Source organism: Dioscorea cayenensis, chromosome 11 (genome assembly GCF_009730915.1).
Source record: "Dioscorea cayenensis subsp. rotundata cultivar TDr96_F1 chromosome 11, TDr96_F1_v2_PseudoChromosome.rev07_lg8_w22 25.fasta, whole genome shotgun sequence".
Lineage (NCBI taxonomy): Eukaryota > Viridiplantae > Streptophyta > Magnoliopsida > Dioscoreales > Dioscoreaceae > Dioscorea > Dioscorea cayenensis.
The window spans coordinates 19,195,806-19,222,977 of NC_052481.1; the positions used below are offsets into that span (position 1 = coordinate 19,195,806).

The 27,172-nt window shown below is 37.9% G+C and overlaps 1 protein-coding gene across 7 annotated transcripts; it reads right to left on the reverse strand.

Moving 5' to 3' along the window:
• Positions 1-353: 353 nt before the first annotated feature.
• LOC120272035 (N-acetylglucosaminyl-phosphatidylinositol de-N-acetylase-like) lies at positions 354-19,782 on the reverse strand. 7 transcript variants are annotated; one of them, XM_039278749.1, is made up of 12 exons: positions 19,538-19,782; positions 19,332-19,413; positions 18,285-18,417; positions 18,131-18,197; positions 17,885-17,955; positions 17,276-17,340; positions 17,122-17,166; positions 16,948-17,028; positions 16,623-16,690; positions 16,286-16,334; positions 16,049-16,209; positions 354-587 (listed from the first exon to the last, which is right to left on the reverse strand). In XM_039278749.1, the coding sequence occupies exons 1-12, from the start codon at positions 19,675-19,677 to the stop codon at positions 518-520; spliced, it is 1,032 nt and encodes a 343-aa protein (XP_039134683.1). In that variant the 5' UTR covers positions 19,678-19,782; the 3' UTR covers positions 354-517. The 7 variants fall into 7 exon arrangements, with proteins under 7 accessions (XP_039134683.1, XP_039134688.1, XP_039134685.1 ...); XM_039278754.1 differs by lacking the exon at positions 354-587 and adding an exon at positions 1,268-1,288; XM_039278751.1 differs by lacking the exon at positions 354-587 and adding an exon at positions 3,451-3,594.
• Between the last annotated feature and the right edge of the window lie 7,390 nt (positions 19,783-27,172).

Below are 27,172 nucleotides of genomic sequence, written 5' to 3' on the forward strand. Positions count from 1 at the left end.
CAATTCTGACCGTGCTCTATATATATATATATATATATATAGCATGATTCAGAGTGTAAATGCTCTCAGGGTCATCTTATTTGGAATTCATGTTGAGCTCTTGTTCTATTTGTATGTCAACAGGGGTATAATTATCATTGTATCAAACAAGATTTTGCTGAACTGAGCCTTTTTAAAATCAAACTGATTTCACTTTCATGCCTTTTCGAGTTAAAAAAGATTTGGCCTTTGTTAGAGAGATTTGGCCTTTGTTAGTCAAAAGATCTCTAAACTAAAAAAGGCCTTTGTTAGAGAGATTTGGCCTTTTTAATTTTTAATTTTTTTTATTGTGTCCAACTCTGCTCTAAATGTTTCAGTGTTTAATGACATATATGACCAAATAATGTGAAACTTTATAAATTATATAGTGCAGATTACTAACAGGGTACATTTAATTTTACCTAAAATAAATAAATACATAAAATTTTCAGGTGGTTTGGAAAGCAACAGATATTGTGTCGCTCACAATCATGGAGAGTTAAAAGTTCACTTTCCTCAGCGTGTTTATGTATGTGTAACTTGAGAATACCACAAAAAGCTTTCGTAACCTACAGAAACACATAAGAAAAAAAATTATTAGAACATAAAAAAAAATTGCTTACATATTCTTACAAAAGTGGTAATGGCTAATATATACTTTCATGAAATCTTGTTTGTTAATAAAATCTTACAAAACATTTTTATTTTGTTCTCTTTATAATTAAAAACCAATCCACAAATTTTATAAACACATAGATTGGTTTTTATTTTTCACATTGCAAGATAAATAAAGCAATAACTTTTTTTTTTATGTAAAACTTTTAATTAATTGTCTGTAATAAGTGCATGTAAATAAATATAACAATTATAAAGATATATAAGCAAATATCATTTTTTAAGAATGTATATGAGCAATTACACATTTTTGCTGGGCAGTAAGCCAAAAAATAAAAAATAAAAAATAAAAAATCCAGAGCAAAAATAAAAATTTCTCGAATTTGCAAGCTATTTTTTACAAATCCAAAACACTTGCAAATACATTAAACAGAAATTGCAACAGAACATACAAGAGAAAGAGAAAAGTTGAAAATCTTAGCATTGAAGTAATTTCATAAAGCAAAAGAAAACACACACTTCAGTAATTTCCATAAAACCTACCCAACATTCAACCCTCCTCCCTCCCCCCTTTTCCTTTCCTCCCTCATCATCCAGCCTCCTGACTGACTTCAATTAAAAATAAGTCACTGTACACAATTCTCCCAAAATGATTCTGCATTCAAGTAATTTATAAAGCTAAAGAAAACATACATTAAGGCCCAATTTGGATTGCGGAATAGGAATGAGAAAAGGGAGGAGTATGAATGAGAATAGGGGGAAAGGAGAGGATAATGATAAAGGTGTTTAGTTGGAGGATTAAGAGGTAAGAATAGAAAAAAATAAGAGAGAAATATAGTATAATTACACCTATGCCCTTTTATACAAATGAGATGATATTTACAAAACAAAAGTTTATATTTAATAGTAAATAATTATTATAATTATCATTAAATATTTCTAATATATTTAACTATTTTAATTTATTGTTATTAAATATTTCATCTAATTAATATAACTTAAAATAAATTGTTATTTTAAATAATAAATAACTAGCATGATTTATAATTATTAAGTATTTATAATATATTTAATTATTTATTTTAATTAATTAAAATGAAATATTATAAGTAATTAATATAATGTAACAAATGTTTGTTATATTAATTAATAAACAAATAACGTGTTTTATTGTTATTTAATATTTTTAATATGTTATTTATTTTTTAATTGTAATTAACTATTTCAACTAATTAATATAATTTAACAATTATTTATTTATTAAATAAATAAATAACTAATATAAATTTATTATTATATAGGAGGGATATAAAAGTCATTTTATTACCAAGGAGTCCAAATCTCCCCAATTTTGGGAGGATTGGAAATGCCCCACATGCATGCTTCTCATTCCCATGCCAGCCCACTATTCACTGCTATGCCAACCCACTATTCACTCTTTTCCTTGTTGCCAAACATGGGTTTAAACATCATGAGTGCATGCCATTCTCACTCCCAAAGCATGAATCCATGAACCAAACGCCCCCTAAGTAGAGGAAAGCAATGTAAACTAGAACACCTTAGGACCTTAGAGATTCCTGAACTCTCCCCAACAATCAACCCTCCTCCCTTATTTATTTTTTCCTCCCACATCATCTCCTATATGTTTCTTTGTCCCTCTAACTTCCACATGTATATCTTTTCCCTGTGTTCTGCTGGAGACCCATCACCCCTACCGGAAGGCCTAGCTCTCCTAACATACACCTGCTTAATTAAAGATTCTTACAAGTAGGCAAACAAATTCAAGGGAGACCTACAGTTCCTTGTCTTCAGTAAAGCAAGCTGGGATAGGTTGTGAAGGAGCTGTTGAATGCAATTTTTTTTTTAAATTGGGAGACATGATACACCGGATGGATATAAATTGTGGGAGAAAAATCCACTATAAGAATCAAGCCCCAACAGCTCAATGATCTTTATCAACGGCCCACAAGCGAGTTTAGTCCCACATTAGTTGTGTGTTAGAGCGATGCTCGAGTTATAAGAGGTAGACAAATCCTCACAATCAGACAGGTCTTTTGTGGTGCAAGTTAATAAATTTAGTACCACATTAATTGTGAACAATTAATAAAAAAATAAAAAGAAAGAGTAAAAAAAAATTACTAGTGTGGCGAACACAACTCCATTCTTATTATATAACACCGAGTAGGAGAAACACCAACTATCTATTTTTTTTTAATCTCCTCTCCTATTCTATCCTCTCTCTCTCACTTCTTTCTTTCACTTAATGTGATAAAAGCCTTCATTTCCTTCTCTATCTATAGGCATGAGAAGGGCTTCTTTTAACTAGCCACAACCACCATTTTTTACCCTTTTCCACCTTTGTTTTATATACTATATTTTATGACTGCTGCGTTATGAGGGCAGGGGAGCACCGTTTTTGACCAACAGATATATTACAAAATATGGTTCATTTGAAGTGGATACTGTTTTTATAGAATTTCACAAAAGCTAGAAAATATAGTTAAAGATCATTATGTCTAGCGGCCCTATACAAGTCTCTATGTCGTGCATGCAATAAAAATATGAAAAATATCAATGAAACTGTAATATTATTTCAATTATGGGCGTGGTATAGGATTTCTTATATATCTGCACACTCACAATCTAAAATCTATTATCATTTAAAACTATTCTTACCTACGGAAAAAGATGATTTGATGAATTGGATGCGGTAAAGATATTACTGTTTTAAAATAATTAAGAAAAAACAATAATATGTTTACCATTTTCCAATTTTTAGTGCTTATATAGCATTGAAAACAATACACATATTACCGTTTCCTGTTTTATTTTTTGTGCACCTTGCGCAACATGCGTATTTTCGTAAATAAAACCTATACTTATACTTTTTTTAAAAAAAGCCTCTTCTTGCTTGGATAATGCATCAGCTACTTTGTCTTCCACCTTGGACTTGTACAAGATCTGAAAATCACAACCCAATAGCTTAACTACCTACTCTTACTTTGTTGTTCTAAAATCATGGCTCATTGATCAAATAAGAATTTGACTCTTTCATTGTTTGTTCTGATGATAGAATGATGCCCAAGCAACTAATGAAACCATTATTTAATAGAAAACACAATGGCCTTAAGCTCTTTTTCATAATAGAGCACTTTCAAGCTGAGGGAGATAAGGCTTAACTAAAATAGACAACATGAAACTCTTGTTAAAGAAGAACACTTAGTCACCAACGACCAAATGGTCTATTGGTATACGAATCACCGATAGAGCTCTTCACCAAGTGGTGAGAGTTCGATTCTCGGCTGAGGACACATTTCTGGAAAATGTGAGCTGTGGTTGTGTGCGGGTGGTCCAAGCACCCATGTGTACGTGGGCCCCGCCCCACTTGCTCCACCGAGGCTTCTGCACGCCCCTGACGATTTAGCAGGGCCTTCGGGCTATCTGTTTCTCTTGTAAAAAAAAAACTTAGTCTAATCATTGAGGCATTGCTGTGAATGACAAATGGTTGAGTGAAGTCAGGCGTGCAAAGGACTAAAGTAGTGCTACATCTTTCAACGACTCAGAAGCTTGTTAAGCTGCTTGTGAACACCATAAATGGTCTTTTCTTCAACAAGTTTGTGAGTAGCATGGCAATTACGCCATATCACCACATAAACTGCCAGTAGAGAATCCCTACAAACTCTGGCCATCTTTGGGCATTGAGCATTGGCCATTGTACCATGCTACAAATCTTTGCCAGATTTGTTTGGATGCCCTTTAAAGAAATAATGTGCCCTAGATATTCAATCTAAGTCTGAAAATACATTTCAACCAACTGACAATCAACTAATGTCGTCACAACCACACTTTAAGCAACCAACCCGAACTTTCAAATTAGGGAAGGCCAATAATTAAAGGTTCATAGGTTAATAGGTTCAACTGAGGTCAAGCCGGGCAGAACCACATTTTATGAATAAAAATATTTAAAAAAAATAAAACATGTTAAATTATAACTTAATTTTTAAATCAAATCCAAAAATATATTAAACAAAACAAGTCTCATCACATATTTAAAACACAGTATTAATGATATCTAATCAATTGAAGCGCTACTGGTTTGGGGCTTCAAGGTGGCATCCATGACTTCCGAGCGAGATGTGAGAAAGGATAAATGTTGGAGAACTGCCACATTAGAAGGGTTGCCTGGCTGAGTGGGGAGAGCTAATGGTAGTTGTGGCAGTGCATTAATGGAAAAAGATGAGCAAGTGGAAACCATTTTGGATCTTGGTCTCTAATACCAAAATGATAGGAGCTATAGATGGAAATCGAGAGAAAAGGAAATTCTATTGCGAATTGAGTGCAAGAATCTTAAACACTCAACACAAGTTTGTCCATTTAGAGAAGACAAGACTCCGATACCATAAAAGAAATGACTTTTTTCCTCCCAAAAAAGCAATCCTAAAACAAGTATTTAAAATAAAAAATAATAACCAACGAATAACTAAATGGTGTTGAGAAGTAAGGAAAAGGAGAACATGGCTACTTTAGTTGGGAAACAAGCGAAAGACCAAGTCTTCATAAACAAACACCCAAAAACTAATATTGGCTTACTTGGACAATTGCCATGTGCTCTCCTTGTGACTTTCTTGATTCCTTCTAAAATGAGTGCGCAATGGAGGAGTCATATTAGTACATCCACCTCTATGAAACATGGGTGCGGATACGGGACACGACACAGACACGGTGACACGGCAATTTCTCAAAATTCAAGACACGAGTACGGCAGAGACACGACAATAAAAAATTATTATTATTATTATTATTATATATATATTAATGTAAAATACATATTGTAAACACAAATAATTTTTAACACGTGATATATAATATTTAATATTGCAATTCATAATATCTTCCGATGAAACTATAAATAAATCATTTATTTTTATAAAAAAAACTGTCTCAATATTGCTTGTAAATTGAAACTAATTTATTGGAAAATTTGAATTTAAAATAAATTATTTATTTATAATTTACTTTTATAATGTATGTTATCAAAAAGATATATTTGACACGTGTTAAGATGCCATGGCTCATGATACAGACCTATTAAAACAAAAAATACATGCACTATAAATTTGAAAACTCAATGACCTGGCTTTATCCATCTAATTTATAGGATAGCAATCAATGGTTCAGATTTATCAAGATGAAAAACTTAAAACCCTAAATCTAAGCAGCTCCCTCCTTCCAAACCCTAAATCTAAAATCAAGCCTCACCTGCAGCCGCCTCCTTCCAATCCTCAGTGCAACCTCCATCATTTGCAACTTCTTTCTCTCCAAATCTCATCACCCCCCCTCTTCATTTTTTGTCCTTCCACAAGTCTCACACCGGAAAGACAACGCCCCTATCTTTCTCTGCTTTTCCAACTAAGGAGATGGTGATGAAGGCAATACGAGCTTTGACGGCAAGGGGGAGGTCAGGAATCAGATACTTCGGGCATTCTCCACCTTTGTCCGCTGGGAGGTGAAGCTCTGCGAAGGATGTCAAGAGTTTTCCAACAAAATCCTAGTTCAGTAGTGTGCGGGCAATGTCAAGAGTTCTCCATTCCATTTAACAGTATTTTACCATGTTAAAGGGCGTCTGACACCATATCCGGCCGTGTCGATGACGTATCCGTGTCCGATGCCGGCATGACACCGGTACACCAGGGAAAATGATGTGTCTGTGCTTCATAGATCCACCTGAAAGGTTGCCTTGTCCTCAAGGCGAAAAGAAGAAAATTGTTTGGCCATAAGATCATAACTCTCCTAGTTTACTATTTCGAGCTGAGCCAACCCATTGAACAAGTAATTCCAAAGAATAGGCACCGGCTTGTCAAACCCATCGATGAGACATAATCTTTTCTGGAGATAAGGTAAGATCATAATCATTGTTGATTGGAAATGGCGTGGAAGGAGTTGCAGCTTGTTGTCCATGAGCTAGTTGAAGCAAAAAGACAAGGAATATTGGATGGACTTTAAAAGATTCAGGAAGCTCTAATTACATAGGTCCAACGCGCTGAACAATCTTGCATGGTCCAAGAAACGAGGGGATAACTTTTCGTACCTGCGATGAGCTAAACAGCGTTACCGATAAGGGTTGCAAACGCAGAAACAAGTAACCCTAGCCTGAAAAGTAAGATTTCTCTAATAAGCATCAGCTTGCCGCTTCACACGAGTTTGAGCTTTCAAAAAAGTCTCCTTGTGGATCTTAAGCATGGCGTCACGTGCTAAAAGTTGTTCCTCAAGCTCAATAATGGGTGTTTCACCCAGAACAAAAGGAGAAACGGTAATAGGGTCACCTCCAAGAACCAACTTAAATGGAATTGTACCGATTAAGTGTGGACTCCCGTATTAAAGGAAAATTCTACCCATGGTAAAAATTGACTCTAAGAACGTGGTTGCTCTTGAGCAAAACACCTCAAATAAGTTTCCAAGCACCTATTGACAACCTCCATTTACCCATCAGACTGTGAATGACATGAAGTGCTCATCCTTAGTTTGAAATTGTTGAGTCTAAAAAGCTTCTGCCATGCAGATAGACAATTTATTTGCAAAAAATATTAGCAATTGACTTGGCAATATAAAGGTGAGAAAGTGAGATAAAATGAGAATATTTGCTAAGGTGGTCCACAACCACCGAAATAGTATCATAGCCTCCAGACTTAGGAAGTCCTGCAATGAAATCCAACGACACATCCTTCCATATTCTTTCTGGTACAGGTAATGGTTGTAAAAGACCAGCAAGTACTAAAGCTTAATATTTAGCTTGTTGACAAACCAAGCAATGTTTTGACATTTGGCTTAATTCGTGGCCAAAAAAAAAATGGAGGAAAAACGCTTCAAGGTCTTCAAATATCCCCCATGCCCTATAATAGGTGTCATGAGATTTTGAGAGAAGCCCTTGGCAAAGAGAAGACTCAACTGGAATAACTAACCTTTCTTTAAAATACAGCTTGGGAACTGCAATCTGAAAATCTGGTTAAGAAGGAATTTGCCAGACAACCTCCATAATTTCACGAGTAAAAGAAAATGATTGGAGAGTTTCACTCCAATTGGAAAAATCTGATAGGACAGGAAGAGCAAGAGCCAAAATTCAAGATGCTACAGACGTCTCAAAAGCAAATCAACACCCAAATTGTCTTTTCATTGGTGGTAATTAGATGGCTAAGGAGATTTTTAAGACTACAATGATCTATTCGGACCAAGAAATGGTAACCCAAAAGAAAGTGTTTCCACTTTTACAAAGCTAAAACGAGAACAAGTGATTCCTTACCATAAATAGATTTAAATCGGTTGAAAAAAGAAAACCCTTTGTTGAAATAAGTGATTGGATGCTCAGCTTGCAGAAGGATAGCTCCAATTCTTTCTGAGGACTAGTCACACTCTACTGTGAATGGTTAAGTGAAATCAGGTAATTGAAGGACCAATATTGTGGTTAAAGCTTGCTTGAACTGTTAAAAGGCCTTCTTTGCCATAGGAGACTAGTGAAAAGTGTTCTTTGTAAGATCAGTAAGTGGTCGAGCCGTCATTCCATAACTCCTAACAAACTTGCGGTAATAGCTTGTTAATCCTTAAAAACCTCATAGCCCCTTAACATTAGTCAGTACTAGCCACCCCAAAACTGTCGAAATCCTATCTTGATCAACACCAAGACCTTCTGCTGAAATCACATGTCCCAAAAGCGATTTTGGTCTGGCCAAATGAACATTTAGGCGCCATAGCATAGTAATGATGATTTTGGAGAAGCTGAAGAGTAAGCTGCAAATGATTATTGCTCGAAAGATAGACTATATGCCAAGATATTATCAAAGAATACAAGGATAAATTTCCTTAAGTATGGTCAGAATAGGTCATTCATCGTTGATTGGAAGGTGGATAGGGCATTAGTGAGGCCTAAGGGTATTACAGTGAATTTATAATGCACTAAGTGAGTGCAGAAAGAAGTTTTGTAGATGTCTGCAAACACGTATTTGGTGATAAACGAAACATAAATCAATTTTGGAATTGTGATTCATCAAAAAGCCTATTGATTGCAATAGGGCATTTGTCTAGAACGGCGATTTGGTTTAGGCTTCTATAATCGATGCACATACACCAGGTGTTGTCTTTCTTTTTAATGAGGAAAACAAGATTGGCAAAAGGACTAATGCTTGGCTTTATAAAACCTGATTTACGTAATTTCAGACACTTGCTTCTCAATTTCAGATTTCGGTGGTTTTGAATTGGAAAGTAAAGGAATGAAATGAGTGTGTTGGTGATAAGTGGCAGGATGCCTGGTTCTGCAAAAATTGTTGCAAAACATTGAAGTAGTCTGTGAATTTCAACAGGACAAAGAGTACCTAGAAATTCAACCTTTTTAAAAAGATACTAGAAGGTTGCCTCCGCTTTTGACTTCTGTGGCACTCGTTAGAGCTTATATCACTTCCCATTAATATTGAAAATTAAGAACATCTAATTCCAGTTTGCTTACAGAGTATATAACAAAGTAAGCCACTTAATTCCAACCACCCAAATCTACTCCAGACATAAAAAAAAAGGGTTATAATTTTGAGTGACGGTAAGGCCTTGCAATTGAACAAGGTTTTGGCAAAGGCAGTTGCATCAAATGATTTCACCATTGTCGATTTGGACACTGAACGAGAAAACAAGTTGAACGGGTAGTTGCGTTTCCTCCACAATCTTTTCAGGCAAAGTTGTGGATTGATCCACTATTAACCAAAATCAAAACCAAGCGTCCTCTCAGAGCCCTTGAAGCTTCATCATGGAGCCAGAACTCTTACCCAAAATAGCATGGAAAGAGATCTCGACCAGGCCAGGGGTAATTGGTTCCATGTTGCCATTGTCGCTTCGTACGTCTTCAACTGGTTCATTACCGTTGGCAAGTTCTAGGAGTGTGAGTGACGCCGTCTTGCAATGATAACCCGGTGCAAACTTCTTATTGTACCTGAAACAAAGGCTTTTTGTAATGCAATTTTGCCTCTCAACATCCCCTGCACCAGTTGGAAAAATGGCGAGGAAGTGTTTGTGTAGAATTTGTGGTCCGTAATGTGGGTTGATTTTTTATTGGATTCGGAGAAACTTCATGTAAGAAATTAGGAGCCGAGTTGGATCTTAACGAATGAAGCCATTGGGATCCTTTAGGCCCACAATTGAAGCCCACTTTGTGCTCGAATTCCAAGGCAATGCTCATGGCTTATACATATATTTGGGTATGTAAATCTCTACATCCGCCTTAAGTTCCTCTTTAACCCATTAAGAAACACCCCGACTCAAGCCATTTTTCACATAGGCAAACCGTTTGATGAACTCTTGACAATACTGTTACACCGTGCCTAGTTGATGGATACTGCAAAGATGTTCATCTCGGTTCTGGAACTCAGTTGGACTGTAATTCTCTTGAAGGGCTTCACCAAATTCCTTCCAATACAATAGAGTGCATTCACTATTGATCCATGCAAAGAGATCAAGTGCATCACCTTCTAAATACATAGCGGAGATATCCACCATCATGTCATCATGAGTTTGATTATGCTTAAAAAAAATTTCCACCTTTAAAATCCAGCCACATGGATCTCCTTCAAATCGTGAGAATTCTATCTTGGTATATGGCCGACGGGAAAGGTTTTTTAACCACCAACGTGAGTCCACCTCATCTTCAGATTCTTCTTCCCGAGATGATTTGCCATTATCTCGAGGACCTCTGTTGTGTTCGGCAACCTTTCCCTTGGCAAACGCTTGTTCAACATCAATTTAAGTGCCACTGGTTAGGGCCTTCATGGTGGCATCCATGGCTTCCAAACGAGATGTGAGAAGGGATGATTGTTAGAGAATTGCCTCGCTAGAAGGGTTGGTTAGATGAGTAAGGAGAGTGGTGGTGGTTGTGACGATGCATTAATGGAAAAAAATGGGCGAATGAAACCATTTTGGATCTTGGTCTCTAATACCACAATGATAGGAGCTATAAATAGTGTTACAAAAATAAAGAGCCCGCAAGGAAAATCAAGAGAGCAAAAAGACAACGCAAACACACAAGATTTACGAGGTTCAGCAATGTGCCTACGTCGTCGAGAGTGGAGCGGCTGTATTTTTCTTATTTGTGATCTCTCAAAATCTCAAAAGACCTATGTCTATTCGAATACAAATCCTATCCGGATCCTAACCCTATGTGGATCGTAAACATATACAGATACAATTTACAGGGTTACTAAAAATCTAATCCTAACCAGATACAAATCCCCATAAAGATAAACCAGGGAGGTCCTCATCATTTAGACAAGTTGTGTACCATGACTCCTTAACATTTAGAGACATTGATCAAGTCCAAACAATGCTTGAATTTCTTTGTAGTGACAACCTTGATTCAATTCTACAACTACAACTCCACCTATAGCTGTATTTCCTAGCAACATGTAGATATTTCCTGCACTCCTTTCCCCTTTCAATACTTATGAAACCATCCTTATTCTAATACAATCATTTTCGGTTTTATAGCTAAAACCGTTTGAATGCAAAGTACCCAGAGAAATCAGATTCTTTAATTCTTGAACATTTCTAACATCAAACAAAATTCAAACAATACCATTATGCATTCGAATCTTGATTTGCCCCCTTTCCAGCAATAGCACACGCTTTATCATTGTCCATGTAGACAAAACCAAAATCACTCAATAGTATAAATAAAACTAGTCCTTGTTAGATGTCATGTGAAACGAATATATTGTATCCAAAATCCATGAATATGACGTTTGACGTGATGAAACTGAAAGCCAATCCCCATCTCTATAGTCTAAATCATCATTATGGACAACATTAGCAAACTTTGATAAATCGCCGTTCCTTTCAATAATCTGCAGCTTCTTATTTGAACAATCCATTCTAATGTACCCCATCTGTTGACACTTATAACATTGCATAGATTTTCTAACTCTAGAATTGATTTTGCTAAAACCATCTTTCCATGCCTTCTCCCACTTTCCTAATTCCTTTCACATACAGCGCTTCAGTCGAAGAACCTTCACCATCTGCTTCTGCTAATTGTGGGCCAACAACGGAGTAGCGATCTTATTTACTTTGGTTGTATCTCATGTGAGTGTAGTCACTAGAACACAACAAAATCATAGCTTTGTCTTCATCTTCAATCCCAATCTCCATTATCAGCACTGCGTGATTGAAGAAATTGATATGTCGTACCAGATTTGCACCATCCTGCATTTTCAGGCCGTACAACTTTTGCTTCAGATATACCTTATTTGTTAAAGACTTATATATCAACTATCCAGTTTCCTCTAGACCTCCATCGAAGACTAGAGATCCATGACGTGATACATAACGTCATCCGCCAAACACAACCAAATAAGTGACACTGCTCTTGTTTGTAAATCCACTTAAACATGGACTTCCAAACCTTGAGGTTTCGTCTCTTCCAATGCTCTCAACATCCCCCGCCGTGCTAGCAAATCCTTTATCCTCTGCTATCACAATCCAAAATTCCCAGTTCCATCGAACCTTTCCACATCGAATTTTGTAATAGAGTTCATCCTGCCAACGAAAAGCTCACTATAATACCACTTGTTAGAAAAATAAAGAACCCATATAAGAAATCAAAAGAGCAAGAAAACAATGCAAACACACAAGATTTGCAAAGTTCGGCAATATGCCTATGTCCTTGGGAGTGGAGCGGCCATATTTTTTATATTCACGATCTCTCCAAATCTCAAAAGACCAGGGTTACATGAATTTATAGGTAAAAAACCTAAGTTTATTCGAATACAAATCTTATATGGATCCTAAACCTATCCAAATACAAATCCTATCCAGATACAATTTACATGATTACTAAAATCATAATCCTAACCAGATAAAAATTACTCTTGTATCGTACCACAAAGGCGTTGGCCCTGCACCACCCCCTAACCTATCAAACCGATGCTCTCCCAATAGGATAAATGCTATCACTCCACTCCATATCATTCCCGCATCTACTTATTTACTTCTGTATATGAGCCATACACAACAAATAGAAATCGAGAGAAAATGAAATTCTATTGCAAATTGATTGCAAATCTTAATTACTCAACATAAGTCTGTCTATTTAGAGAAGACAAGATTCTGGTACCATAAAAGAAATGACTTTTTTCCACCCAAAAAAGCAATCCAAGAACAAGTATTTAAAATCAAAGATAATAACCATTGAGAAGTGGCGAAAGTGGACAACATTATTGCTTTAGTTGGGAAATGCATGGAAAACCAAGTCCTCAGAAACAAACACCCAAAAACTAATATTGGCTGACTTGGTCAATTGCCGTGTGCTCTCCTTGTGACTATTGATTTCCTTATAAAATTGGTGTGAAATAGAGGAGTCATATCAAGATATTTGTGAAAAATGTCTTTAATAAGGATTGGAAAGTATGGACATAACTAAAAACTCAAAGTGGCCATCATGAATGTGGAAAGTTGTCTTTTATTGATCATCCTCCTTAATTTAAATTTGGTGGTACCCTAAATACAGGCCTTTAAAAAAAAGCATAATTGCTACCTCATTAAGCAACTCATCAATGGCCAATATTAGAAACCTATCCGGAATGGTGGCTTTGCCTAAAGCCCTACTGTTAACGTAAAAATTGCCAATTATCATCTTTCTTCTTCACGAGCAACCAGGGACCAGCAAATTATATCGTACTTGATTGAAGATGCCAGCCAGTAATGTCTTATGAACCAAATGCTCAATTTCAGATTTGATTGCTATAGGATACCTGTAGGGGCAAGTTTTGACAGCATGGCAGCCTAGTTTCAAATAAATGGCATGGTGATTCTTTAAACAAGTCCAAAAATACATCCAATAAATCAATTCAATTGGTTTTGCTACTAAAAGTTCCAAATTTAAAACAAAGAACCAAACTCAATGAGACAACCTTGTTCCTTGCCTTTCAAACATTTCATCATTGCCTTCAAAGAAACTTAAGTTTCAAAAGAAACGGGTCAGCTTGCAGAGTTATCATTTCTTGATTAACCCGGAATCGCATACTTCATTTTTTCTAATAAGACCACACTTCTCCTAAGGTTTCTAGCCAAGCAACTCCAAGTACCATATCAGATTCTCCTAGCTCAAATGGGTAGAAGGATGGGATCACTTTAAGGCCATGTCCTCTGACACAACATCATGAGAAATCTCCATTCCCTGAGTTCGGCGGTCACTGATCATAACTCCAAAGTTCTTCGCATCATCAACCTATAATTGGATTTTTTTTTTTACAACTTTTGAGTTTATGAAGTTGTGTGCAGCCTCGCCATCAATTAGCACCAAAACATCATGCTGATTAATCTATCTCTGAACATTCATGGTGTTTGTGATTGTGATACCCACACTATAATTCATAGATAATTCCATTTCCTTCTTTAAAAAAACTTTAAAAAATCTTTCTTTGACATAGAACACACCTTTTCTTAGAAATAAAGGTATAAAAACTTTCGGGGTCCTCAATATCCAAGATAAGGACCTTCAACTTATGATTTCAATAATGGTGGGTTGGGCCAAATTTTTGGTCATATCTGAAGTAGAGCCCCAACTCACACTTCCATTATATTTCTGCATCAATAAGTCCGCCGATAACATGGGTCTTTCTTCGCTAGAGCCGGAGAAGAGGAAAATAGATTGCACCAGAAATCTATATCAATAAACTGACATGTGTCAACCTGGATCTGGATTGAATCATTTGGCCTAACAAGGCTAAAGAAAGGAGTGGCTCGGGTTGACTTTTAAGCCCCATTTAGATGAGAAGGGCTTTGTAGTGATTTGGGCCAAGCAGTGGGTCGTGGGCCTTTGCCTCTAAGATTAGTTAAAGTTTTTTCTAAGACCAAATTTCTTTCTCCAATCTTCTGAGCTCAGGGCAAGATCCCTCCTAGTGAATCTGGCATTTTTAAACAACACCCTTGGTTTCTTCTTGGTGGCCATTCATAAAGGCTCCAATGAGCCAGTTGTTCAAAATGTCGTTCAGTCGGTAGTCCTCCATCTTTGTCTCCTACTAGATAATGAGCAGCAGCTCATAACCAGACCTTTCCTGTCCATGGAGAAATTACTCCAACAACAAGTGATGCAGCTCCTCCCAATTTTGTACAATTGTACAAGTCAAGACCCACCATAACCAATTTAGAGCTTTGCCCTCAAAGCAGACCATGGCTGCAACAACACGTTCCTCCTCCATGACCTTGTCTACCTGAAAGTAGCATTCAATTCAAAAAAATCCATCCCAAGGGATCTTCTCCAAAAAACTGAGGAAGCTCTAATAGCATGTAACTTGATACATCTTGGTCATTGGTATGGACCAGGTCAGACAACAGAGGGTCCAACAGAAGTCCTTACAATGGCTGAGGTTAGAGCTGGACTGCTCCACTGCCTTTCAATTGCCAGTGCTGCATGATAAGCCTTTTCCCCTGACAGCTTTGTCAGAACTTCTCTAACATCTAACTGGTAATCTTACATCACCCCAAAATCCAATGCAACAGAACAGAATCAAAAATGTGAAATTTTTAGCATTAAAGTAATTTCATAAAGCAATAAAAAACATACACCCAAGCAGGAAAAAAAAACAGTAAAGAACCTAGAGCATCCAAGACCTTCCAGACCCTTGAAATCTCCCAAACATCCAACCGTCCTCCCCTCTTCTTTCCTCCCACATCATCTCTATTATATTTCTCTGTCCCTAACTGCCACCACACTAACTTCCAGTCTTCCACTAAAAGTAAGCCACATATATAACATCCCCCAATATTTTGCCAAACAAAATGTTTCTGCTGGAGACCCATTATCCCTTATAGGAAGTCCAAGCTCCTAAAATAAATTTGCTTAATTGGGTGTCTATCAGTGTGTAGTGCCCACAATGTTAGAATTGTCACCAAGTTTGTACACAAGATCATAAAAGTGAAAATAGTATAGACTTATCCATTCCATTCCCACAATCAATGAAAATGACGCAGCACTGAAATCAACATATGTTATTGACAGACTAATTGATCAAGCTAGCCATGAATGTTGGTTTGTTCTCAACTTCTGCCAATAATAATGCAAACTAATAAATTACTAAGTGATGCAGGTGACTAAAAGCAAAAGCCTAAATACGATGGAACGCTTGATGAATATTTCCAACTGAACAAAAAAAAAAGAGCTATCTAGCTTAACATTTTGTATCTTCATGCTGTACTAGATGAACCAGTATGTTAAAGGGCTCCTGATTGTAAGTTCAGGGGGTCGACTCTCTCAAGCAAATCCCACAAAAGCATAAAAGAATTGGAAACTAGAATCCTATTCATTCAAAAGGCAATATAATGAAAAGATTGATCACCTAGTGTTGAATTTAAGGTATCATATTGAAGCCTAGGAGGGAGATATACATACCACACCCATTGGCTGCTATGTTCCGCCATTGCAAGATAGCTTCTGCTTGGACACTTATTTAGCAAGCAATAGATCCGGCTGCCTGGGTAAGAGTGTGAGAAAAAAATTGATAGCCAGATGTCTACAGGTCCAGTATACTTGCGAAAAATACTTGTGCTTGCCTGACAATTCAGCAGTAAAAAACATGATATTCACATTTTCATTTCTTCTAGAAATTTAGCATAGGGAGGGCCATACCAGTTCCCATGCTTCAACATTGCTTCCTGAATTGTCACAGAGGAACACACTGTTCAAAGCCAATTAGCAACAACATAATAAAATCAGTTCAAAAGAAATAAATTATCAAACCTACTAGGTTAAGGAAATAAGTAGTATTAATGAAAGATGGTAAGATAAAAGGAATGAGTGAAGAAAGAAATAATACATCTTTATTCTTATGATCAATAAAATCAAACAAACATTAAGCATGGTGACAAGATTACACATAATAAACAACAAGAAGAGAAGTTGTACAATAACCCAAGTTAAAAATAAAAGAGCCCTCTATGTGCAAAGCTAAAAGGCATTCACTAACCATATGCCACGATGAACATCTCGGTGATTTGGATGACCAGAAACTCCATAGTTGTCAAATGTTATCACCTAAATAAAATGAAATAATGTAAATGTTGACTACATAAGAAATAACGATGTATTTATCATACAAAAATAAGAAAAATGAAATCAAAACATCAAGCCCGAGAACCTAATGGATAAATAAGCAAAACATTTAATGGAAAAAATTACACCTTTTTTTACTTTTCTTTTGTGTGTTTGGGGGGGTCTGTGTGTCCATTCCAGGTGTTAAAACACTAACAAGATCAAACAAGCAACTACAAGCTGAAATAAGCAGATCTTACCAGGTCAATAGCTCGCATTCTGATTTCCTCCTTCACAATTTTTGCCAATAATTGAATGTCCCATGGTTTATCAAAGCCATCCTAAATTGAAAAAACTATATTCAAAACATCAAGGGTGACACTCTCAAATAGTAAACTTCGATTATGTCGGATGCTTGTTAATGAGATGCTCACGTGCAACTTTGGATGGTCCAGAATTTGAACTTGTTGGAGGGGAACCTATCAAGTAAAACACAAACATGTAGCTTAGAAAAAATAAAGCTGCTCATGATTACCTAAAGCAATACAGAATTACCAAGCAATCACCTTGCACAGAGAGAATATATACCTTGAGGATAGCACATGCCCTGTAAAACTCCTCCTTCCGAATATTCCCCTTGCCATCAGCATTACCTAAAAAAGTGGTCGCCATAAAGCATTATCACTAAACCAATAAATTCCCAGAGAGCTTGATCGACAGCAATTAACTGCCCATCAAGAACTAATCCAGAGTTGTAGCAGCTATCTCTTCAGACAGTCATACCCAGAGTTGTAGCACCTATCTCTCAGAAGTCATAACAGTCTTGATTTCTGTTTGACACAAATTGAAAACTTACAGCTTTCAAATTGTACTTCCTAATCATGGACATTATTTGTGCTACAAATTTTGTGTAAATAATGAATTTCTTATAAAGTTGTATTTTTCAATAAAGCATATCAAAATTTCATAGCATTAAAAAAGTACTTTAATAATTTAGGATTTCAACCAACGAATATTACAATTAACAAGAAGCTATACCATCAACATTACATAAAAAAGAAGAAGAAGAAGAAGAAAAAGAAAAAGAAAGAAAGCTAACTGCAAAACATAATGGGCTAAGAGGAAGCATCTCTCTCCTAAATCGATGTTGGATAAGAATAATTATGCCACAAATTACGAACTTTAACCAAGCTTTACCTGTAGACAGGCATAGAACATGAACATTATGCCCTTCAGAAGCCAAATAGAGTAATGTGGGAGCAAAGAACCTACAAGAGTATGATGACAAAGAATAGAAACCAATTACAAATAATCTTATAGGTTGAAATTAATAGCCAAACCAATTGACTGATTTTCCAGAAAAAACTAGTGTTCATGTTCCTAAGTTTAAAAAACATTCAGAATCAATCTACTGCACTTATGAAATTGAAATTGAAGACATACATGGACTCATCGTCAGGATGGGCCACTACTAGCAAGGCATTCCTTCTCTTCTTGGTAGCACTTGATCCTGCATGTGATCGAAAAAATTCTAACTGCGAATAAAGAGAGCAAAATTGGGAGGAATGGATATAAGGATAGAGATGGAGGTTCTCACCAGCAGAAAGGAAAGCAGGACTTGAGGGAATGCATGGAGAGGAGGCCAATAGGACTCGGAGTAGTGAGATTACCCACAGAGTGATCACCATAGTTGTGGTAATTGACAACCAGGACATTGAAATAGTGTGGTGCTAAGAAGAAGAGGAATAGAGATAGAAAAATGAACATCACTTTAATCTGATTTTCTCTGAAATAATATTGGAAAAGAACTGATAATGTCTTTTTATGAAGTACAAGGACTCCTACAGGGATAGAGCCAAGGGAGGATGAAGGTACAAATTAATACCTATAGTATAAAAAAAAATTATATTTTTAAGAAAAGATTTATAAAAATCTATAGTTTGGCATCACTGGCTTTTTACAAATTAGTTTACATAATATAAATAATTATTTTAAAAAAAAATTGTAAAAATCTATAGTTTGTTACCCAGATTTTTTACCAATTATTATATATAGCATAAAAAAATTATATTTCTAGGATTATATTTATAAAAATCAATAGTTTGGTCACTATAACAAGTTTTGCACAGTAATACTAATATATCTAAGTATTACAATCATTTATTCAAAATTTCTCATTATGATCATCTGATTTTCTGGCTTTTCCGGAGATGGGTTTAATGCGGGTGGGAAACAATCAAATGCAATATACCATGATTTTTTTGTCAGAATTATATATGATTCCCACCAAAACTTTCAATTCCACGCAATATACAATGGTACTAATATCTTGCATCATCTAAACTATTGCAACAACATCAGCATACAGAACTTCCTCAATGCAGAACGCCTGAGGGAATAAGATAATTAATGTAAAGGTTCCAGAAAACCTAGGTTTATGAATAAAGCATGCCAAACTCCATTTAATCCAAACTATTCCTTGCTTTCTTCAGACCTGACAAATAGGTCTAACAGAACTCTTTTGAAAATTAAGAAAACTCAGCACAAAATACAAGATTCAAGAACATAATTCCATTAAAAAGAAGCCAAATTCCAGTAAAACTAAGCATCATGAATGGAAATCAAGAAGTTAAACGAATCGAACCAAGGAATTCTGATAGATAAAGCCCCTTGGCTTCCAAGAAAGCATCCTCGTCCACCAATTCTCTCCTCGCCCGATACCATTCCTATCAAACAATCACCAACAAGAGACTCAAGAACAAAGAAGGCAAACACATATCCAAGACCGATCCACAAAGAATCATCGAAAATTACGCTTCAAAATAGAATCCATAGGAGGATTTATCGGACCTGAAGGGGAGAGAGACGACGCCGACGGCGAGGAGCACGAGAAGAGCGGCGGAGAGCATGAGCAGCACCATCAGGACTAGAGAGTAGGGTGGCGACCTCCTCCCTGGTCGATCCCCGGTTTGGCGCATGGCCCTCGCCATTAGAGACTCTTCCGATGAGATTCGAAGAAGACGAAGACGAAGATCGAAGAACTAGTGCATCTCGTTTTACTGTTGACACCCTTGAAAATGTTTGAAATTCTTTGTTACTCTGGAACTTTTGGGCTAATTAAGTGCTGGTCCTTATTATATATATATATATATATATATATATATATATATATGAAATTCGAATCTTTAAACCGTTAAAAAAACGAATGATTACAAGGATATGCAAATATTGGTTATTAATTATTAGAAGATTTATATGCTATGTTTTTTTTTTCATGGGGAGAAAAAACAGGAGATGGGATGATTTTTAGTTAATCTTTATATTAGTTTATTTTTATTTTTAAAAAAACTTTTTTTAGTTTTTTTTTTTAAATAAACCTACGAATTTTACTCATGTGATCTCATGAGTATAAAAACAGTAATAACCTGGGAAAATTCTGTTCACGTATCAGTAATTTTCAAAAACTTAAAAACACACTCCTACTTTTTGCACACGGACAATGGCCTTAGATTAGTGTTTAAACTTGCTTTCTACCCTCTAGTTCACTTCAGAATGGGTCCAGTATTGTGAAATCCGTTTTAGTACTGAAAATGGTGGGGAAAGGAAAGCCAAATCAGCATCGTATTCGACCTTTTGAAGGGAACTTTCTGCTTGGTTTAACGTTTAAATATTTTACTAATATGTTTAATAATTATCATATCCAGTGTAATACTTCCCATCTCCGTTTAACGTTGTCTTTACATGTATAACTATTCATATTAACGTGTAAATTCTCGAAGTCTCTGCGTAAAATGGTGATCTTTTTCGTTTGATCTGAATTCTTTGGCCGGGTGGCACGTGGCGGTGGTAAGGGTTATGGTATCCGTGCGTAAAATTAATAGCGAGCATTAAAATTTATGCTGCGGTAACATAATTTTCCCGAACACCCTGTTCGTTCTCATCGATCGATGATCGACTTTTGTGCATTTAACTTTTTCTCGGATATGAAGAGTCGACACTGCTTATGGAATTCACACCATAAATAACCGGAAAAGAACCCTTCCCATGGAATGACCACTCCTAAAGTCCGTCCTCATCCTCCTCCTCATCCTCATCGTCCTCCTCTTCCCATGGACATGACCACTCTGTCCGAAAGGATGTTTCGTGAACCTTCTTCCTTATCTTGAGAATCGTTTAAGCCGCATGATCACGCACAAGTTAAACTATCTTTTCATGCTCGAAATGCTCTCATAATTGCTTGAATGCAGAGGATTCTTCAGTGGTGGATGACGGGCAAGCAATTAAGCGAGCATTTCGAATTGGGTAAGAAAAGAAATTTTTTCACGTATTTTCGTGATTGCGGAGGATGCTCTAGAGGAGGGAGATCGGGAAACATCCTTTAAAGACGAGGGTTGATATTTATCACTGAGACTTTCTACTGTTACCATTTAAGAACATTACGTCACGATGTACTAACTATTACGTTACGTGTTTAACTATCGGGATCTTCGTTTAAGTCCAGACCATGACACATTGATTAATAGTCGTTTTCATGAATGTGTGTTGTTTAACCTTTTTAATGTTATACGTTAGTGCGAGTTCAAGTTGATGCGCATGTTGTCACGACCGTGTAGCATTCGAATGTCATGGACACTTGTTTTCGTTACTCACGAGGGTCGAGTCGTGAGTGTCAAAAGTCCGAAGCCGGACGTTGTAAATGTTGTAAATGTTATAAATCTTTTATAAATAAAAGCGAAACAATCTTATTTGATGTGAACTTACGAAATTTAAACATAGACCTAGTAAAAACAAACAATGTGGGAAATAAAAGAAAGCGTCGATTGTAAACAATAGAAAATACGTAAATATGTTTAAAGCAGTGACAACGGTGTTTAAGAAAAAGTTACTCTTTAAGCAATGACAACGGTGTAAACAATAGAAAAAGTTAAACACTACTCAAGTTACTCTTTAAACAATGACAGCGGTGTTTAAGAAAAATACGTAAAGATGTTTAAAAGCGGTGACCCGGGAGGTACCCATCTTCAACGCGATGTCAGTGAAAGCATTCAATTTAAACAATAACATATTATTTAAATGATAAAGACTTTAGTTAAACAATTAACTGTTTTTAAACACTATATGTATCTGTTTAAACATAAAAAGCTTTAGCGTTTACGAGAGACTCATGTTGAGTTCGAGAACTTTCATTCGAGCGATAACAATATGTCTTCCTCGCATGCATGTGACATATATTTCCCTTTTTGCCCTTGGGATGGAGGGAAAAAATACCGCCCAATCACATCACGTCTAGTCTAACCTCTATCGTATAGCGTGCACTTTTTGTTTGCCTTTTCTACATCTGCTTTGTTCTTTACATCTTCTACTTCTTCTTCTTCGTCTTCTTTTTGTTCTTCATTTCATTTTGGTTTTAGTACGATTTGGTTTTCGAATCGATATATTATGGAGAGTTTTTGTGGTATTGCTAGATTCGACGGGGAGGGAAGAGTGCTAATGTTCACGGCTCGGACTTCTTGGGAGTTGGTGTTAGGCTGAGATATGTGGCGATGGGGTCTCGAAGTTTCTCTCTGTCGAGGTTAAGTTCATCACACGGATGGATATAAAACGGTTTGCTCAATCGAAAAGCGATGTTGACTTCCAGCGGATGTGTCACGTCCATTCCATCTTCAAATGTCTCTGTAGTTGATCTTGTCGTCGAGACGTAAAAATGTGCCATTGCCGAATCCTAATGAAAAGCGAGGTTTACTCGTTTAGTAAGTTCCTTTTCTTTTTAATTATTCCGGTTGATCCGGGGTCATTATTGTTTAAATATGTCCGTCATCTGGTTAACATATTATACTAGTCCTTTTACGTTATTAGTTAATTGCTTAAGTATTTAATTTAACGCTTTAACTATTGTCATTATCGCTTAAATATTATACTCCGCTAAAACATATTGATCTTTTCATTTCGATCGAAGTGTCTGGCGAATTGATTCATGCAGTGCTCCCATTCATCCCCTATGGCGACCACTGGCTGTGGGATGTCTTCCTTCCTCGTCCGATCATTCCGAAGTGTTGTCGTTGGATATCGACAACGTTTTGACTGTGTCGAACATTTTCGAGGATGTACTTCAAATCATGCAATCAAAAAGGAATTTTTGACTTCAAATTCATAAAGAGCGAAAAACATCGGGTGATCGTGGAATGCTACTGCCGATGGTTGTCGTTAGCGCCTTCATGCGTCAAAAGAGTATAACAAAAAAATACTTTTCGAATCAAGACAATCAACCCGTCACACACTTGCGGTGGTGGCGTAGGTTCGGCGTCACATCCAAAGCGCCCAAAAACGGGTTAGCGCACGAGTGATTCGAGCTCAGGGACCGTCCCTCGTCATGAGGCCATCGACATTCAGAAGGACATGTTGCGGGAACATGGTGTCCACATACCATACAAGTAGGCTTGGTTGGGAAAAGAGCATGCCCGGGTGGTCCTCGACGGCAGTGACATCTCCGACTATGATCTGCTTGCTTTGGTATGTGGATATGGTCGGTCGAGACAAATCCCGGCAGCTGCGATCGTGGAGAGAGCGCGATCGCTTTTAAACGCGTGCATTCTTTTCTTTCGGCGTGTATTGTGGGATTCAAGAGGGCTTGCAGTGCAGCTGCTTTTCTCGATGGTACCCACCTCCTTGGAAAAATATCGAGTACACTCATCGGGGTGCCAGTGGAAAGATGGTAACAATGGTTTTTCCATCGTCGCCTTCGGTATAGTCGACAACGAGACCGATGCCAATTGGACTTGGTTCATATCTAAGTTAGGCGATGCCTTATACGAGGGTGGAGATTATCATGAGATAATTACCTTCGTGGTCGAGACAGGTCCGAGGGCCTCGTGAGCGCAATTGCGAGAGTCTTCCCTTCTTCGCCACATGCGTCATCGTCTTCGACATTTGGAGGCCAATTTTAGCGAAAGCCAATGTCGGACTTGGGAAGGCATTGAGGGAGGAGTGCTCGGGTCTATATGCTTCGCATTGCGTGGGCATCCACGGCTAAAAGATTTCGATGATACACGTGAATGAACTCGAGCAGCTATATCACCCAAGCTCATCACCGGTTGATTAATAAATCGGATATGGCACATTGGTCGAATTATCCGCTCGGAGGTGATCGTTTGGGTGAGATGTATTCGAACGTCGCGAGTCGTTCAATGCTTGGATCAAGGAAGCTCGTCATTTACCGGTGACTGAAAATGGTCGACTCCATAAGGTCTGCACGAATGTTGGTTTACACTTAACATTTAGTATTACACTTTTAAACATTCTCAATCTTTGTTTAATTACACTTGTCCGACTTTTTAAAATATTAATCATTTCGCTTTAAATAATTACAATAATGTTTAAAACATGTTGACGAATTATTTAACCATCATCGCTCTTTGTTTAACCTTATTTGCCGAGTTCAAGTTGATGCGCATGTTATGTAAATCCCAGGCGTGAGCAAGCGACCAAATGGGAGAGCTACTTATGCCCGACATACATTCGAAGTTAGAGATCATTGTTGAGGACGATACGAAATCTTCGTGGTCGTCGTCGTGTCGACGATCGCTACTAATCCCGATCGACTAACGCAGCGAACTCAGCAAGCAGTAATAACGCATGCACATCAACGTACATCGATTTATTAGCGGGTACTTTCACCGCGATACATTACAAATCGTGCGATAAGGAAGCTATATTCCCCATACCCGACGATGACAGCCTTCAGACGGAAATCGTGAGCTTCGCTTTATGCGATCACCGCGACTAGAAGGCGACCGCGGCGCTAGACGAAAGAGGGATCGAGTCGCAAGCGTTTGATGTCCGCGAGTTACATCGCAGCCACCGCCAGGATCCGGTCACAATCGACGATCTTCAGAATGAAACCGTCGCCGACTAGGGCATTGTTAATAAAACCGACGACTGATGTGGGAAACATTGTGTATTGATGGGAACCTTTCCACATTTAAACTCTTACTCTTTACAACGAATCGAATGTATTTTACACGTAGACATTGTTATTTTTAAACGGATACAATCGTAATTTGAAATATTTTCAACCGATGTTTAAACAATGAGTGCATTTATTTAAACAGAGACAGATGTTATTTTTAAACGGGTACACTCGTATTTTGAAATATTTTAAAACCGATGTTTAAACGATATATAGTATATTTAAACAACGAAAGTGAAATGTACACAATTACAACGTAAATTAAACAATGAAATAAAAACCGAATGGAATTTAACCTGCTTTTACAATTCAAAAACAAACAAAAATTTACATTAAGATATACAAGTCATGTTCTTCGAACACGAAAAACAATGAATTGAATTTGTCCAGATTTACATTTGAAAAACAAAATCGATCAATGACATACAGACATGTTATTCAAAAACAAAATTTAACCCGCCTGCGACGACCCCCTTTGTCACTGGACGCCTACCGCCTCCCTCCTTAAGTATGCGGGTAACATACCGTAATCCGAGGTAAGGAACGCCCGTCTGCATGGTAGTCGAATCTCTCACCCCACGAGAATCGCTCGATAAACCGCACGACGTAGACGGCGAATCGACGCTTCCTTGTTTTTCGGGCGTGGGGTTTTCGTGTCGCGTGACGAGCGGGTACTTTTGTTGCCGCCGACTCGCTTAACTCCATATCGACACAAAGGTCGAATAGATTCCACTGTCGAGATATGCAAGTCGAGATTAGAATACCGATTTAAATACCAAACTGATATTAATCTGACATAATTAAAGAACTTACCATGTCCAACGCGTCCTTATCGTACTCCCTGATACGTAAGAATAACGCCCAGTATTCTTGTTTATCATTGTCCGTGACTGATCGACATGGAAGTGGCCATTCATGATTATCTGGGAGGACGACAATTTGAACTTCATGCAGTCGCGACATAGATCCCCGATCATAGCCATAATCGTGTCATGTGCGTCAGTCCCCGCTTTGACATAAACAGCAAGTAAGCTGGTCCGGTGATGGAGGCGCCTCTGTAAGGATACTGGCTTTTCGCTCAGCGACTTTTCAGTATGATGCATACGAAAGCGCCCATCACATCATCAGCCGACCATCTCCTTCCCCTCAAGCGTAGTATAACTGTCACATGTGAGTCGACAAAAGGGCTATTCTTCCACACGACAGATGTCGAGGTTAAACGATAACGAGATATAATAAGACCATATCAGTAAATATTTAAATGATATTATCAATTGTTACATGATATTATATATAATTAAACGATAAGTAGAAAAACTTAAATGATAACATAAAGGTATTAAACACTATTAGGAAAATAGTTAAACACTATAAGAAACCCTTTAAACAATAACATAAAAACGTTACACTTACTCCGTCCATAGAGCAGCCTGAGGAAGATCCTCATCAACTCCTCGTCAGATTTGTTAAGACGACTCGAAAGCCAACCCATTTCTTCTTCTTCGAATAAAAAGCTTTCCGAGCCGTCCGGGTCCAATTTTTGATCGGGCCTCGATCATCTCTCTCGCTTTCTGGCTTCGGGGTCTTCATCAAAGATCTTCCTTCGATGCGGGACGATGGCGACGAAAGATCAACCGCAGCATACATCCTTACATGGTTGTTCTTGTTGCTGGGATTGTGTCCGGCTTGGGTCAGCTGCATCGCCGGCCACGCCACGGCCACTGCAACGGATTCGACGATCTTCTCAACCGCGGGCCATGACAACAAAGATCATCGGAGACACACCCTTAACTTGTTCTCGATCTTCGTGGATCGTGTCCATCTTTGACGCCGCATCTCGGCACTGGCTCCACCGGGTCGACGATTTCATCGAGAAGAGAGTCAACGACCTTCTCAACCGCAGCAACGGCCACATCATCTACGATGTCCCTCCACCGTCACGTCCATGTCATCAACGGCGATGCACTCAAGAATAAAGATCACCGATGGTGTTGCTATTGCTTTCATCGTCACCGCCCGCTGGAGACAGAGGCGATTGTTCTCCTCTTTTTCGCAAGTCTCTTCGAATGTGGCCGCTTTTGAAACGACCTTCCCGATGACGTCGCTGCCGCCAAATTCGACGCCTCGCTCGTCCCGGTGCTCAGCTTTTTCGAGGGACGGCGCACTGGTCATGAACGCCCTTCCAGCCTCCCACACGAGCGATAAGCCGAGGAAACCTCGGTCATCAATATCCGCACGCCCTGCATAAGAGTTGCGGTGACATCTTCGCCCTAATGTCACCGCTGGGCCGCCACTGCCGGGAGGGGCCGCCATGGTCGGGGGACCGCCGCTGTCGTGGGTAGGGGGTTGTCGCAATCCCGGGTAGGGGAGGGCTTCTCGCTGCCGAGGAACGCGTGCGCTGGTGGGTCGGAAGTAGGAGAACCAGGGCCCAGCACAGCACGATAGAGGGCTCGCCTCTCATCCCGCCTCGAGCAAGTGGTTCCCTGAGCAACGGGCATCCATCCGCTTCATTGGCCCCC